Source organism: Pyrgilauda ruficollis, unplaced genomic scaffold (assembly GCF_017590135.1).
Source record: "Pyrgilauda ruficollis isolate IOZ18807 unplaced genomic scaffold, ASM1759013v1 scaffold206, whole genome shotgun sequence".
NCBI lineage: Eukaryota > Metazoa > Chordata > Aves > Passeriformes > Passeridae > Pyrgilauda > Pyrgilauda ruficollis.
In genome coordinates, this window is record NW_024519874.1 from 132,754 (window position 1) to 146,065 (window position 13,312).

Genomic DNA, 13,312 nt, shown 5'->3' on the forward strand with positions numbered 1-13,312 from the left:
GACCAATGGGGATGTGAGCATCATAAAGTCACCCCAGGACAGGGTGACAAACGCAAATGCCTGTGCCTGGTTTAGCTCCCAAACACAGAGCCAGAGACACCAGCACTCCACTGACAGCTCTCAGCTGACTGTGGAGCTTCTTTTGGGGAAAAAAATATCCCTGGAATGTCCTGAAAACTTCTTTTTCTCTCACTTATTTTCCTGACTTTGTATTAATAAGATTTTGACTGTTTTTAGTGTATTGGCAAATGTTGCTCCCAGCAGTGTTGGTGAGCAAGAGCAGGCGTCAGGGCATGGTAGTACTGTCACAGTCATGTATACGAATAAATTTCTGGCATGATTGGGGATTTCACAGGGGTTTTTTCTTAAATTGGTTCTCTCTTAAATTATTTTTTTGAGTTATGTGTCGTGTACAGTTACTTCTTTAAACCAGTCTGTTTTGCATGCAAGATTAGCACCATCCACCTTCCCACACTGGGACCAAAAGTATCAATAAATTACGTTAATATCTTGACTGAGGATTGAAGTAAATTCCATCAATTGATTTGTCACTTCAGTATTTTACTGGGAAATTCTTCATGATAAAAGGGTGAATTACGTGTTCTAGAAATCTTTTAGTGATAGGCAGTGACTACCTGGCCTTTTTAATGCAAATCTGAGAGCTTACAGAAAGTTGTTCATTCTGCCCTACCCAGCATGGTTATTTTTTTCACATTTAATCTTTAGTCTTTTCAGTCTTTATTTTTTAAGATTTCTTGAACACCAAATCATAGCTAAGGCTCTCAGCAGAAAAACCTGTGATGAATAAAACAGCCCAGCTCTATGGGTCTGATTTCATGGCTCCTTAAAACTGATCCTGATGCTTTGTGGTTTGTTTAAAGTAAATTTGGGGAGTTTTAATTACTGCCACTTCAGGTTGTGATGTGATGTTTCAAATGACTTGTGGCTTCAGTGTTGTGTAATAATGTGATAATGTTGTAATTCAAAGGTATTTTAATTTGATTATTTATATAAATACCTATTTAGTTTTGGGCTGGAACTAGATAATCTTTAAGGTCCCTTCCAACCCAAACCATTCTATGATTCTATATGTAATATGTATAAATATATATACAATTACGCTTTGTTTTATTAAAGATGAGATTCCTGCAGCTGGCATATTACAGGATGTTTTGCTACATGTCAATGAACATGTTAAATTTCTCATCCAATATGATCCTTGGAACTCACAGCCTCCTTGGGAAGGAGACAGAGCTTGTTTTCCCCATTAACACTACTGCAACCCTCAGCTCTGTCTTGCATTTTTCCCCGTTTTGTCTGGTCAGAAATGATGCAAGACAGAAAGTTTTGCCTGTTTCCATCTGTCAGCTATATTGAACCCTTAAAAAAGAAACTTGCAAATATTGCTTTGGCTGTTTTATACTTTTTATTCTTGATTCCCTCTTGTGTACTTACATCACCTGCTGTTTAGGAAAACAACTTTTATTCCTTTGAAGCTCAGTAGACTATAAAGCTCATTTTTACTGGACTTCAAGGGTCTGAGTGGGAGTTTGAGCTGTTACGTGCTAAAGTTTTAATTTTCTCCATGCTGAACCTCTCCAGCAATAGTCAGCACGCTGCTGAATGTAACCGAGCCTGCACGCAGACGGCGCCAGAGCTCTGCTGGGCACGGAGCCAGGAACGGGGTCCCTCCTTCCTTCACAAGGGCAACGGGATCCCTCCTTCCTTCACAAGTGCAATGGGATCCTTCCCAGATGCAATGGAGTCCTTCCCAAGTGCAGTGGGATCCTTCCCAAATGCATCTGCAGCAGCTGGGACTGGAGGGAGGTGCTTGATGAACTGGAACTCAGAGGATTGGAGTATTTTCCTACTGGTGACGTGTCTTCTGTCTCAAGATTTAGGAACTTTTATTTTTAACCACTTTTTCCAAGGACTTCAGAGCTTCCTTGTCTCCAGAATAATTGTTGCAATTGCAGAGTCACAAAATCAGTTATGTTGTAAAACCCTCTAAGACCAAGTCCAGCTGTTCCCCAGCACTGCCAAAGCCAGCACTGACCCATGTCCCCAAGTGCCACATGTACATGGCTCTTCAGTCCCTCCAAGGAAGGATGCTCCATCACTGCCCTGGGCAGCTACGCCAGAGCTGTGCAGCCCTTTCCCTAATTTCCCCAATGCCACCCTGGCCCAGCCTGAGGCCGTTCCCTCTGCTCCTGTCCCTGTTCCCTGGAGCAGAGCCCGACCCCCCGGCTGTCCCCTCCTGGCAGGAGCTGTGCAGAGCCACAAGGTCCCCCTGAGCCTCCTGTGCTCCAGGCTGAGCCCCTTCCCAGCTCCTCAGCAATTCTCCAGCCCCTTCCCAGCTCCTCAGCAATTCTCCAGCCCCTTCCCAGCTCCTCAGCAATTCTCCAGCCCCTTCCCAGCTCCCTCAGGAATTCTCCAGCCCCTTCCCAGCTCCTCAGGAATTCTCCAGCCCCTTCCCAGCTCTGTTTCCTGCCCTGCACACGCTCCAGTCCCTCAGGGTCTGAAAGAAGAAATGAGAAGTTCAGAATTCACTGAGGACTCAAAAGAATTGAGTTTTTTCTGGCCCTGCCTTGACTTTCTTGGGGCACATTTCTGTCATGTGGAGGTGTGCAGGGTCTGAGCTGAGTTTGCTGTTTCAGTTATGGGACTTTGCAGAATTTTATTTCCTAGTGCTCTTTAAATTTAGATGTGCATCACAGTTCAGCCACTGGCTGTTTATTGAACAAATACTTCTCGTTTGTCAAATTTGTGTGATAATTTCTGGGATGCTGTGAAATTTGGGACCACATCTTAAGCACTATTTTTAATTTAGAGACAGTCGTGCCTGTGTTCTCTCTGCACAACATGAGAGAGTTCACATGGGAAGACAAAACACATATAATTGGCATTTCTGAGCCAACTGCTGACTGCAGCCAATTAGCTGAGAAGTGACAATTTGTGACTACTGCAGGAAGGCAGCACAGTATTGGAATGTAAATCGATTTTCATCTCAGAATAAGTTCAGAAGTGAAGCAGGTTTTATATTTGCACGGTAGCGACTATTTGTGCCATAAAGCTCAATGGCTCAGTTAATATTGCACCAGGTGAGGAATAAGTCATTAATCTCTTTCATCATTCATGCAGGAGCAGAGTGAGTACATGAAGGATGTACTCCTACACACCTCGGAGTAGTAGGTGTGAAAATCAAATTTGAGTGAGGGTTAAATTTTTGCTTGTTGTAGAATGCAAATGTGAGCATGGGAACCTCTTCAGCTGCACCAATTTCTCTCTGATTTGGAGAAAGGTGGATTTGATGGGTGAACTGTTCAGTAGATGAAGAATGGGTCCAGAGGAGGCTGTGGAGGTGCTCCAGGTGCTGGAGCCTCTCTGCTCTGCAGACAGAATGAGAGCTGGGAGTGTTCAGCCTGGGGAAGAGAAGGCTCAAGGGAGAGCTCAGAGCCCCTTCCACTGCTGCTTCTGATGTCCACACCAAAGCATCAGGTGCATTACAAACTCTCTGGGGTCTCCCACCTCCGAATCATGCTCCACTTCAACTTGTGCGTTTGAGTTTTTCAAGTTACAATTAACTCTTGTTAAGATCCATTTTTCTCTGAAACCTAAGGTTTAACTTTCCACCTAGAGAATCTTTCCCTGTGCATCAGGTTAAATTTTCTACCTAACCTCCAAGTTTGGGTGAAGTTTTGCTGTTCATTTAAAACAGAGATCTGTGGTGCCTCTGCAAGAGAATGTCCTTCTGCTTCTGTGGTGTGACTGGGGTGGGGATTCGCCAAAAGCTGTTGAATGGGGTTTGGAGCACCCTGGTCTAGTGGGAAGTGTCTCTGCCCATGGCAGGGAGTGGAATGAAATGGGCTTTAAGGTCCCTTCCAATCCAGCCCATTCTGTGATTCTGGAGCAGCAGCTGGAGGCCAGGTGAGGTGTCCCAGGGCAGCTGCAATAGCTTTTACTCCTCTTTAGTCAACAAATGGAGCTTCCAGTGCATCCATGAAGCCAAGTGCAAGGATGCACCATGGAAATTTCAACTAACTAAATTTAGGGGTCTACAAATAGATGTCTTTGTGTGCCTCAGTATTTACAGTTCTGTTATGGAACTGGTCAGGTAATAATTTTTTGTTATTTGTTATGAGGCACCTGCCTTGGTCAGCTGAACCACAAATGAGGTTTCCATTGAGTGTAAAGGGCTGATGGGAATGCCCCTGTGACCCTGGATTTGGATGTCATAATCTGTGCCTGAATCCCACAAATCACCCACAGAGGGGAACAAACGATTCCTTCTGGAAAGTGTTCCTTGGAACTGACATTGCTGAGATTGTTTAAGAGCCACCTGCCTGAAAAAGGCTGGTCTCAGGCTGCTGCTGTGTTTGCTCATCCCTCAGTGAGCAGGGTCAGCTCCAAAGCCCAGCTTCTGAGGGGTGTTTTTGAAAGGCTTTTTGCCCTTCATTCCTGTGATTAGCTCTCTGCTGCCTTAATGACTTCCATGGCTCATTAAAGACGTTCACAGAACACAGGAAGCAGCAGCACATGGCAGGACTGAGACCGTGCTCAGGTGGTGGAGCTGGATTGCTGTGTTGGCACATTCTTTCCCAAAACCTCGCAGCCAGGGCCCTTGGAGTTGGCTGAGTGCTCCTCTGGAGTGGGGAGCACCAGGAGCAGCGTGGGCCTTGGCCAGGAGTTCCATCAGAGCACACTGAGTTTGTGTCTCAAGGAGAACTGGAACAGGCAATGACAATACTCCTGGGCAGAAGAGAAGTTTCCCCCCAGCATTATTCTAGAGGGCAGAATGAATGTTTTGATGACTTTGGCATCGCTCAAGAATACTTAAAGCCCCTTTGTTTTACAGCAGGTCCTTTGACAAAGGCACAGGCACTCAGCATTCAGGCCACGGCGTCCTGTAAGTGTTGTCTGTATTCGCCAAGGTCAGATTGAATCCTTGCCTCTAACCATGGGAAAAAAGAGACAAGACAGTGGAGTTTTGGGGGAGAAATAGAGGAGAATGTGCATAAATGTCACCTGCAGCTTGTTTGGCTTGTGGCTTTCTTTCACTGGAAGCCTGTGGAACTCCCAGCTTTCCACTTTCCCCTGCTGCTTTTTGTTCGTTAAGTTTGGTGCTACGGCTAGATTGAAATAAAAAGCAGAAAGCACCCAAAACCTCTAAATTTCTGTGAGGTCCTGTAGACTTTCATAACACAAGTGCTGCAGCATTCTCCCACCTGCCAGGCAAGGTTAATGGATGTAGCAGTTGGACCTTTTGATATCTTCTGAATTCACAGCAAGCCCCAAGCTCTGGGAGCCAGAATCACATTGTGCTGTCTCTGTTGGGTCACTCTGGTTTCAGAAGTTAATTACAATTTTATTTTTCTTTCTTGCACAGTTCTATTCTAGGAGCATGTCCTGTACAAAATATAATTTTCAGTTTCTCTTTTTCTCATCTCTGATATAAACTAGGGACAAAAAGGAAGGCACTACCGGTGGGAATTTAGTCACTTTATGTATTTGTGAAGAAAAATAGAAATATAATGTGCTAATAATCCTGAGTTGTTACCAAGGTAAAAAAGTAGTGGAAACACTATTTTCTGTGCTTGTTCATGTTTTCTCAAGTGTTTAGAGACCCAAAATGTACCAAATTATGGTATGAAATTGCCATACTTGAAATATGACTCAGTACATTCACAGAATCCCAGAATAGTTTGGGTGGGAAAAAGCCCATCCCTGGGCAGGGACACCTCCCACTGTCCCAGGCTGCTCCAGCCCCAGTGTCCAGCCTGGCCTTGGGCACTGCCAGGGATGCAGGGGCAGCCACAGCTGCTCTGGGAATTCCAGCCCAGTCCCTGCCCACCCTCCCAGCCAGGAATTCCTTGCCAAGATCCCAGCCCAATCTCCCCTTTGCCAGTGGGAGCCATTCCCTGTGTGCTGTCCCTGCAGGCCTTGTCCCCAGTCCCTCTGCAGCTCTCCTGGAGCCCCCTCAGGCCCTGCAAGGTCTGCCCAGAGCCTTTTGCAACAACCCCAGCTATTACATTTTCAGTTCTTTTGTTCATTTTAGATTAGGGGTGCTAATATTATGTATAATATTGGAAATTATTTGAATTTGGAGAAGCTGTTGTCCTAATCCCATTGTGGTGAATAGTTTGGCTTCCTATAGAATATCAGTAACTTCCAGCAAAAGTGGAAAGAGTTATGCTGTGCTGAATTATCTGTACATCTGTTTATTACAGTTAAATGGGAGGTGTTATTCAAATTTAATTCTTGCTGGATTTAACAAAAAATTTCTACATAATTTCTTATTTAGCTGTGGACTGATTTTTCTTAGTGGTATGTGAATCTCATTTGTTTTTAAAGAGTTCAGAACACTTGCAGATCACAAGATGGGAGGTTTAAATAATTTTAGGTATTGTTGCATGTATAGGTTTAAGGTGAACTTAGGTCTTAGTTGGCCTACTTTAATACAAAATAGTTATCTCAAATTATTTTCAGATTTCTTTTCTCTTGAAGAACAAACTCTGGTGCTTATGTAAACCAAGTCTTGGTATGTAATTGTTCTAATTAGATTTTCAAAATTTCTGTCAGCCACAGGCTGTGGTTTAGCTAAAGCAATATTTTGAGTTTGAAACACCAACTGTTACTGAAATGTCTGTTGGGTTCAAATATACTTTTCCTTTGCTTCTGTTATTTTGTGGCCAAGTCATTTGCCATTAACTCCTTTGAAATTTGTGTGTACTGATTTCAAAGCCAGTGCAATTTTTAGATGTTGGCTAGTTAAAGGAAGCCAAATTTTCTTCTTGGCTTCATATTTTATGCAAATCATATGATATAAACTTTTGTTAGTCCATGCAGCCAGCTACTTCTGGTTCTCTGGAAAGCAGGTGGATTATTTTAGTACTTCAAACCATGTGGCAACAGGAAAAGCAGGACAGGCGGTTGTGCTCTCCAGGGTACCTTTCCAGATCAGATAAACACCAGCTTTGTCACTTCTGTGGAATTACCATGGTTAAGTGTGAGAACAGGGTGTGAAACCTCTTGGATGGCTTGGGAAGGGTCAGGGAGCTGCTCCATGGAAGAGGACCTGGGGTGCTGCTGCACAGTGGCTGAGGGGACTCCAGGTGTGCCCAGGGAGAGGTTTTAGGTGGATGTTAGGGGAAATGTCTTCCCAGAAAGGGCTGGAGTCCCCAGTCCAGTCCTCCCCCTGCAGGGATTTCACAGCCCTGTGGATGTGGCAGTGCTGGGGTTGGTGGCACTGGATGGGCACAGAGCCTAAATCTGAACAATTCTGGGATTCTGTGATGTGCTAGTGGGGATTTGATGGTGCAGCTGAGTTCAGGTTCTGCCCTGTACCTGGGGGAGCCTTTCCAGGTCCCCAAAACGAGCCCCACGGAGCTTTCCTGCACTTAAGCTGCTTCAGGCTTTGGTACAGAATTCATTTTTTGAGAATGGATAAATGAATCTTTTACTGTCAGCTAAACTTAATTAAAAACCCGGCCTGCTAAGAAATTGGTGCCATATTTTTCATGGATCCAGAATGAACAGCCTACTTTCAACAGCTATTTCCAACCAAACTTTCAATGTAACTGAATTAATTAAGTCCTGGGAACAGATTATATTAGGGGAAATTAAGCTCTAAGTAAGCAAACCATTAACAATTATGAGACCAAATTGCCTGTGACACAGATTGGTCAGGTTTGATGGCACAAAGTGTTTTCAGCTTGTGAGGAATAAATTGTAGAAACAGCCTGTTTTTTTTAATCCTTGTATGAGGTACAGATCCTCAGTTGGGCTTTATAGGAGAAGAACTCCAACAGGTAGAGAAAATAATCACCACTGGTAAAGCATTTGTAAGGCTTCTGTGTGAAATAAACCTACATTATTTTTTGTTTGTTTGTTTTTGTTTTTATTTGTTTCCTGCAGTTGTTACCAAAAAATGAGAAGCCCTTCTCTGGTAACAGTCTCATTAATCTTTAATAGAATCACTCTTATTTTAAAAATAATAGTTTCTTGTTTCTTCTGATGGGAGCAGGTTTTGGTTTCCATCATTGAAACTGATCCTGATGGTCATCCACCAGGGACTGGCCTGTCAATGATTCCTTTGTGCTTTTAATTTTCTTTTTTTTACTAAAGGATTGTTGATACATAACAAGGGCTTTATTTTGAAATGCGTCTCTTATAGTCACTCAGCATCATGGTTATTCTCAGAAATAATATGAAAAGTTGGTTTTTTTTATACTGGCTGTGTTACATGTTTGTATTTTGTGGTGAGATATTTCAGTAAGCATTATCTTTGCCTTAAAGGCATTCCAGAATATGACGTTTATTCCAGAATATCCATTTATGCAAATACTGTACCACTTTAGTTACTAGGCACTGATTTTTTACACAAAAAGTGAAATCTTGCTCACTCTCTTTTAATAATCAGGAGACTATTGGGAAGCACTTCAGAAGCAAAAATCAACAAGAAACTCTGTGTTTTCTTGTCTTGTATAGGCAGGACTGTTGATGTTGCAGCATCTGGTGTGCAGGTTTGGAGTTCACTTTCCAGCCACACAGTGGTTGTGAACTGCAAAGGAACTCTCAACTTCAAAATATTTCAATTGATAAGAAAACTATTTGGGGCAGCTTCTGTACCAAGTTACAATGGATATTTAAAGCAAATATGACCACAGAAAATGTTCCAGAACAACAGAAACCCAAGCAATTACTCACTTTACACCTATTCATGAATTCTGGGATGTGGCTATTGCTGGGAGGAGGGATTTATGTTTATGCTAATGTTGCCATAAGTACTGTTTATTAAGGGAGAAAAACAACAAATGACACCAGAAATGGATTTAATATCCGTGCAAGCTTTTGTCAGTGCAGATTTCACTTCAATTCTGAATACATTCTGTTACTTCATGAAAGAGTTAATAGCTGTTGTGGTGCTGAGAGATTGATAGGCAGAGGAAATAGGAGGTACCTGGAAAGAGCTTCTGATCCCTAATATTGCACAAGTTGCTTTTCTCTTGGCTCGCCTCCCCTCCACGTTGTTATTTTTACCCAGGCTCCCTAATCTTCCCTTTTGCCTCTAACCACCTCCCAGTTTCCTGTTGGCCTCTTCCCTCTGGTTTTGTCCCAAATGTTCTGGTGTTTTTCCTGCTCTGCCGTGGGATTGCAGGGCAGTGAGCTAAGATGAATGCCATAGCTGTTTTCACAGTTTCTATCATCTTCTGTGTTTCGTGCCTCTTTGCAGCTCTTGGTGTAAGTTCCTTTTTCGAGGAGATTTTGTTGTCTGGATATTGTTTGAAATGTAAATATTAAATTTTGGGTTGCTGTGTAAACAATAATTAAAGATTTTCACTTTTCATTAAAGATTATGTGCAGCTCTGTGAAATCTGTTCTAAGTTTTTGAAGCACTGTTTTCTTCAATGTGCACTGAAGAATATTTCTTGGAACATGGCTGGGAGACAGAGTTGCTTGTTCAGCTTCATTTCTGGGATATACATTTTCAAAACAATATGAAAATTCCATTCTTTTTCAAAAGCAGTGTTGAAAAATATGAATTGATCTGAATAAAGGTGCTTTTCATTGTAATTTTAAATCCTTTTTACATATCTTGAAATATGAATTTTCTTTCCAGTAAGTAACAGAAAGCATTTGCTTTTCTTTTGCAGATTGCATTCTCACAGCACAGCAACTTTATGGACCTGGTGCAGTTCTTTGTGACATTTTTCAGGTACTTTTCATTTAAGACAGCTAAATGTTACTTCTTTAGGTTCTGGGCTTCCGAATTTGGGTTCTTCTTGGTCTGTTTTTTTTTAACTTAAATATCCTGCTTACAGCACAGCCTAGAAAATGGAAATCTTCACTCTGATTTAAATATTTAATTAGGAATTATGTTAAGAAAATTAATTGTCTGCACATCTTTGTGTGATGCCAGTGCATGCAGGGAAAGGGAGGATGGGGCTGGGAGAGGCTTTTGGAAAAGGAGAAGTTCCTTTGGAGAGGATGTAGAAAACATTGACTTGCCACAGATGTGTGTGACTTACTGCAGGTTGTCATAAAGTAGGGGAGTTATTTTGCAAAGAGTTAAGTCTGGTGTAATTTCCAGCTCTTTAGGTACCACCTTTTGATTTTAAACTGAACTCTGAAAGTATGTGAATTTAAATACAAGCATATGTTACAGTTCAATAGAAGCCAAATACTTCTGGTTTTCACACACAGCTCTAAGTTCATTTCTTAGTGCCAAGTGAGCTGATGATTCCCTCAGAGTGGGAACCAACAGAAACCATTTCAATACCAGTCTCCTCTTTATTCCTCCAAAAAATACAGACCTAACAAAGAGGTGAAAGAGCTCCAAAGCACAGCAGGCCCTCTCTTCAAAGCTTCAGAATCCAGTGTATTGGCCTCTGTTTTCGGGACTGCTGATACTCCAGAAGTGTAAACCAATACCTGATCGATAAGGAGTCCTACAGGAGGGATATACATGGAGTAAACACTGCCCCAGGTCTTACAGCCTGTTCTAAAGTAGGCAATATTATGCCTGGTATAAAATGAGCAGTGAGAATAATATCTTGCTTTAGATTTCATGCTAAATTTAATTAAAGCAAGAACCTCCAGACAGATCCTTCAGACAAGTGGTTTATATCAAATTTTTTTTTCATATGGAGCTTTTAGAGAGTAGAATCTGCTTTAGTGCAGTCCCTGGGAATCAGTGGGTTTGAACCACCACCCTCCTGCCATTGGAGCAGAGAAGGTTGTTACTCCTGGCTCAGACTTAACAATTTGTTTTGCTGAATTAATCACAGCCAACATCTTCCCTAAAAATCTTTGTGGCAGGGTAATTGCTTATTAGGAAAATGAAGGGGGAAGCAGTTGGTTCCTTAGTTATTTTCTAATTGCATAAGATAAATCTGCACTACAAAACCTGTCCATTAGTGCTTTACAGACCCAACTACATCTGCACATGAGGGTTTAAACTCCTCAGGATGAGGAATTGCTCCAGATTACTTATTGGAAGAAATTCCCAGAGCAGCTGTGGCTGCCCCTGCATCCCTGGCAGTGTCCCAGGCCAGGCTGGACACTGGGGCTGGAGCAGCCTGGGACAGTGGGAGGTGTCCCTGCTGTGGAAGGGGTGGCACTGGGTGGGCTTTAAGGTCCCTTCCAACCCAAATCCTCCCATGATTCCAGTTCCAGGCTAAAGCAGAAGGTAAGTGCACTGTGTGCTTCAGTGAGCACATGCAGCTGAACATACATGTCCAAAGGCTGCAAGTTTTCTTTCCTCCATCACTGTTATCACATGGATCTCCTTGAGAAGTAATGTTGCAATATTATTTAACATCCTAACAAGCCAGAGGAATAATAACATGTGGATTTGGGAGAAGACAGTTTACTGGTGTTTCCAGTTAAGCATTTATAATGTGCTAGAAATTCTTTGATTCTTTCACTACTCCTAAGCTTCTCTCCAGGTGTTTTATTTTACAGTCACCATAACTCCCTAATTAACCAGTGGATTAGAACAGTGTGATTCATCTCACTGGATGTAGGGGAAACTATTGAAACATTTGCATTTTTAATGCTCTAGGGCACATTTCACAATTACTGTGGGATCCAAGGCAGACCATAAATAAGTAATACCTGAGAGCCCCCTGTACTGTTAATAAGCAACAGTTGGCTGAGAATTTGCTCCCTAAAATAGAGGCAGGGAAAATGCTTTGTGAAAACCTAAAACCAGTTGGTATCGTTAACACCAAACTCAAAATCGGGGATATGTATCAATTTTTTAGGTGTAATGGATACCTGAAGAGATGTTGTTCTGGAAAATAGATGTTTAGATGCTTTCTGTTTGCACATTTAAGCGTGTTGCTTCATTTTGCTGTTCTGCAGGAAATGCAGGAATTGCCCAGAGCAGCTGTGGCTGCCCCATCCCTGGCAGTGTCCAAGGCCAGGATGGATGGGGCTTGGAGCAGCCTGGGACAGTGGAAGGTGTCCCTGCCCATGGCAGGGGGGTTGGAACAAGGTGATTTTTAAGATCACTTCCAACCCAAGCCATTCTGTGAGTCTATGAATTTGGGAAATCTTTCTGAGCTGGAGATGCTGTAGCACATTTCTATATTCTGGAAGCCACTTGCCCCACTTGGTTGCAAGTCCATCCTAACTCTGCTTTTCTGCTGTGCAGCTGGTGGCATCATCTCTGCCTTGGGCTGTGTGGCGCACCTGGAAGGGACTCTGAGGGATTTTCAATTTCACTGCTGACATTTGAGATGAATTAGGTCAGTGCAGTCCTTGCAAAGTGCTGTGGGCTTGCCAAACCCCAGCACTGCTGAGTTTTGGTATCCCAGACACTGGCTGGGCTGCCTGTGGGGTGCACAGGGGCATGGAAAAGCAGGAGCCTGGTCATGCATTCCAACAGCAGCAGGCAGTGTGGAGCAGGACACAGGACTGGTTTTCATTTCAAGTAGGAGCTGGCTGCTGTGATCAGAGGGCTGTGCCTCGCATTTAGAGGGGCTGTTGGATTCCTGGAGTTCAGCACCAAGCCAGGCAGGGGGCTGTGTATGACCCGTAGTTTGTACACATGAATGTGTTATTTTAAGCTAAGAAAATGTCAGTGGATAAAGGTTGGGTAGAACGGTGAAGTTCCAAGGTCGTTAATATTGCATTATAATCAGAACCAGAGGAGAAATTATATTCCAACCATTATTAACCTTTGCAAAGCTAATGAACTGCAAGGAAACTGGTTTTCTCTTTCCTCCTCTCTGCTTTTCATAACACAGCTCTTTAATTTACAGATTGTGCAGCTGTCTTTCAGTACATAGCTTGACAATTTCTAGTGAACATTTTTTATTCATATCTGTGCTTACTTATCTTCCAAAAAATAGCCAGCACACTTGTCACAGGTATTAATCACCAGTGTACCTTTATGTACAGAAGATGTAAAAATATTTGTGGCCTTGTAAGCACATATTACTGCCCAATAATCCTTCCCCCTTTTTCTTTCCACCTTTTTCTTTCTCTTCCCGTCTTCCATTCTTCCCTTTTCCTTTTCTTCCTTTCAACCTTCAGCCTCGACAGCACTTGAAAGACCTTATTGGGATCTCTACATCCTTAAAAGGGGTTCAAAGGAAGATGGGGATGGACATTTAAGTGGGACCTGTAATGATGGAACAAAGGGTGATGACTTTAAATTGAAAGACGGTCTATTAAGACTAGATGAGGGAAGAAATTTTTATGGTGAGAGTGGTGAGACACTGGAGTAGGCTTCCAGAGAAGGGTGGATACCCCATCATTGAAACATTCCACTCCAGGCTGGACAGGGCCCTGAGCAGTCTGACCT

At 42.8% G+C, this 13,312-nt stretch overlaps 1 protein-coding gene across 1 annotated transcript in view; it reads left to right on the forward strand.

Annotated features, from left to right (window-relative positions):
* The window catches only part of ATRN (attractin), a 145,660-nt gene that overhangs the window by 92,268 nt on the left and 40,080 nt on the right, over positions 1–13,312 (forward strand). The window contains exon 25 of the mRNA XM_041467326.1: positions 9,654–9,715. Within this exon, the coding sequence (XP_041323260.1) occupies positions 9,654–9,715 (62 nt within the window). The remainder of the gene's footprint in view (positions 1–9,653; positions 9,716–13,312) is intronic.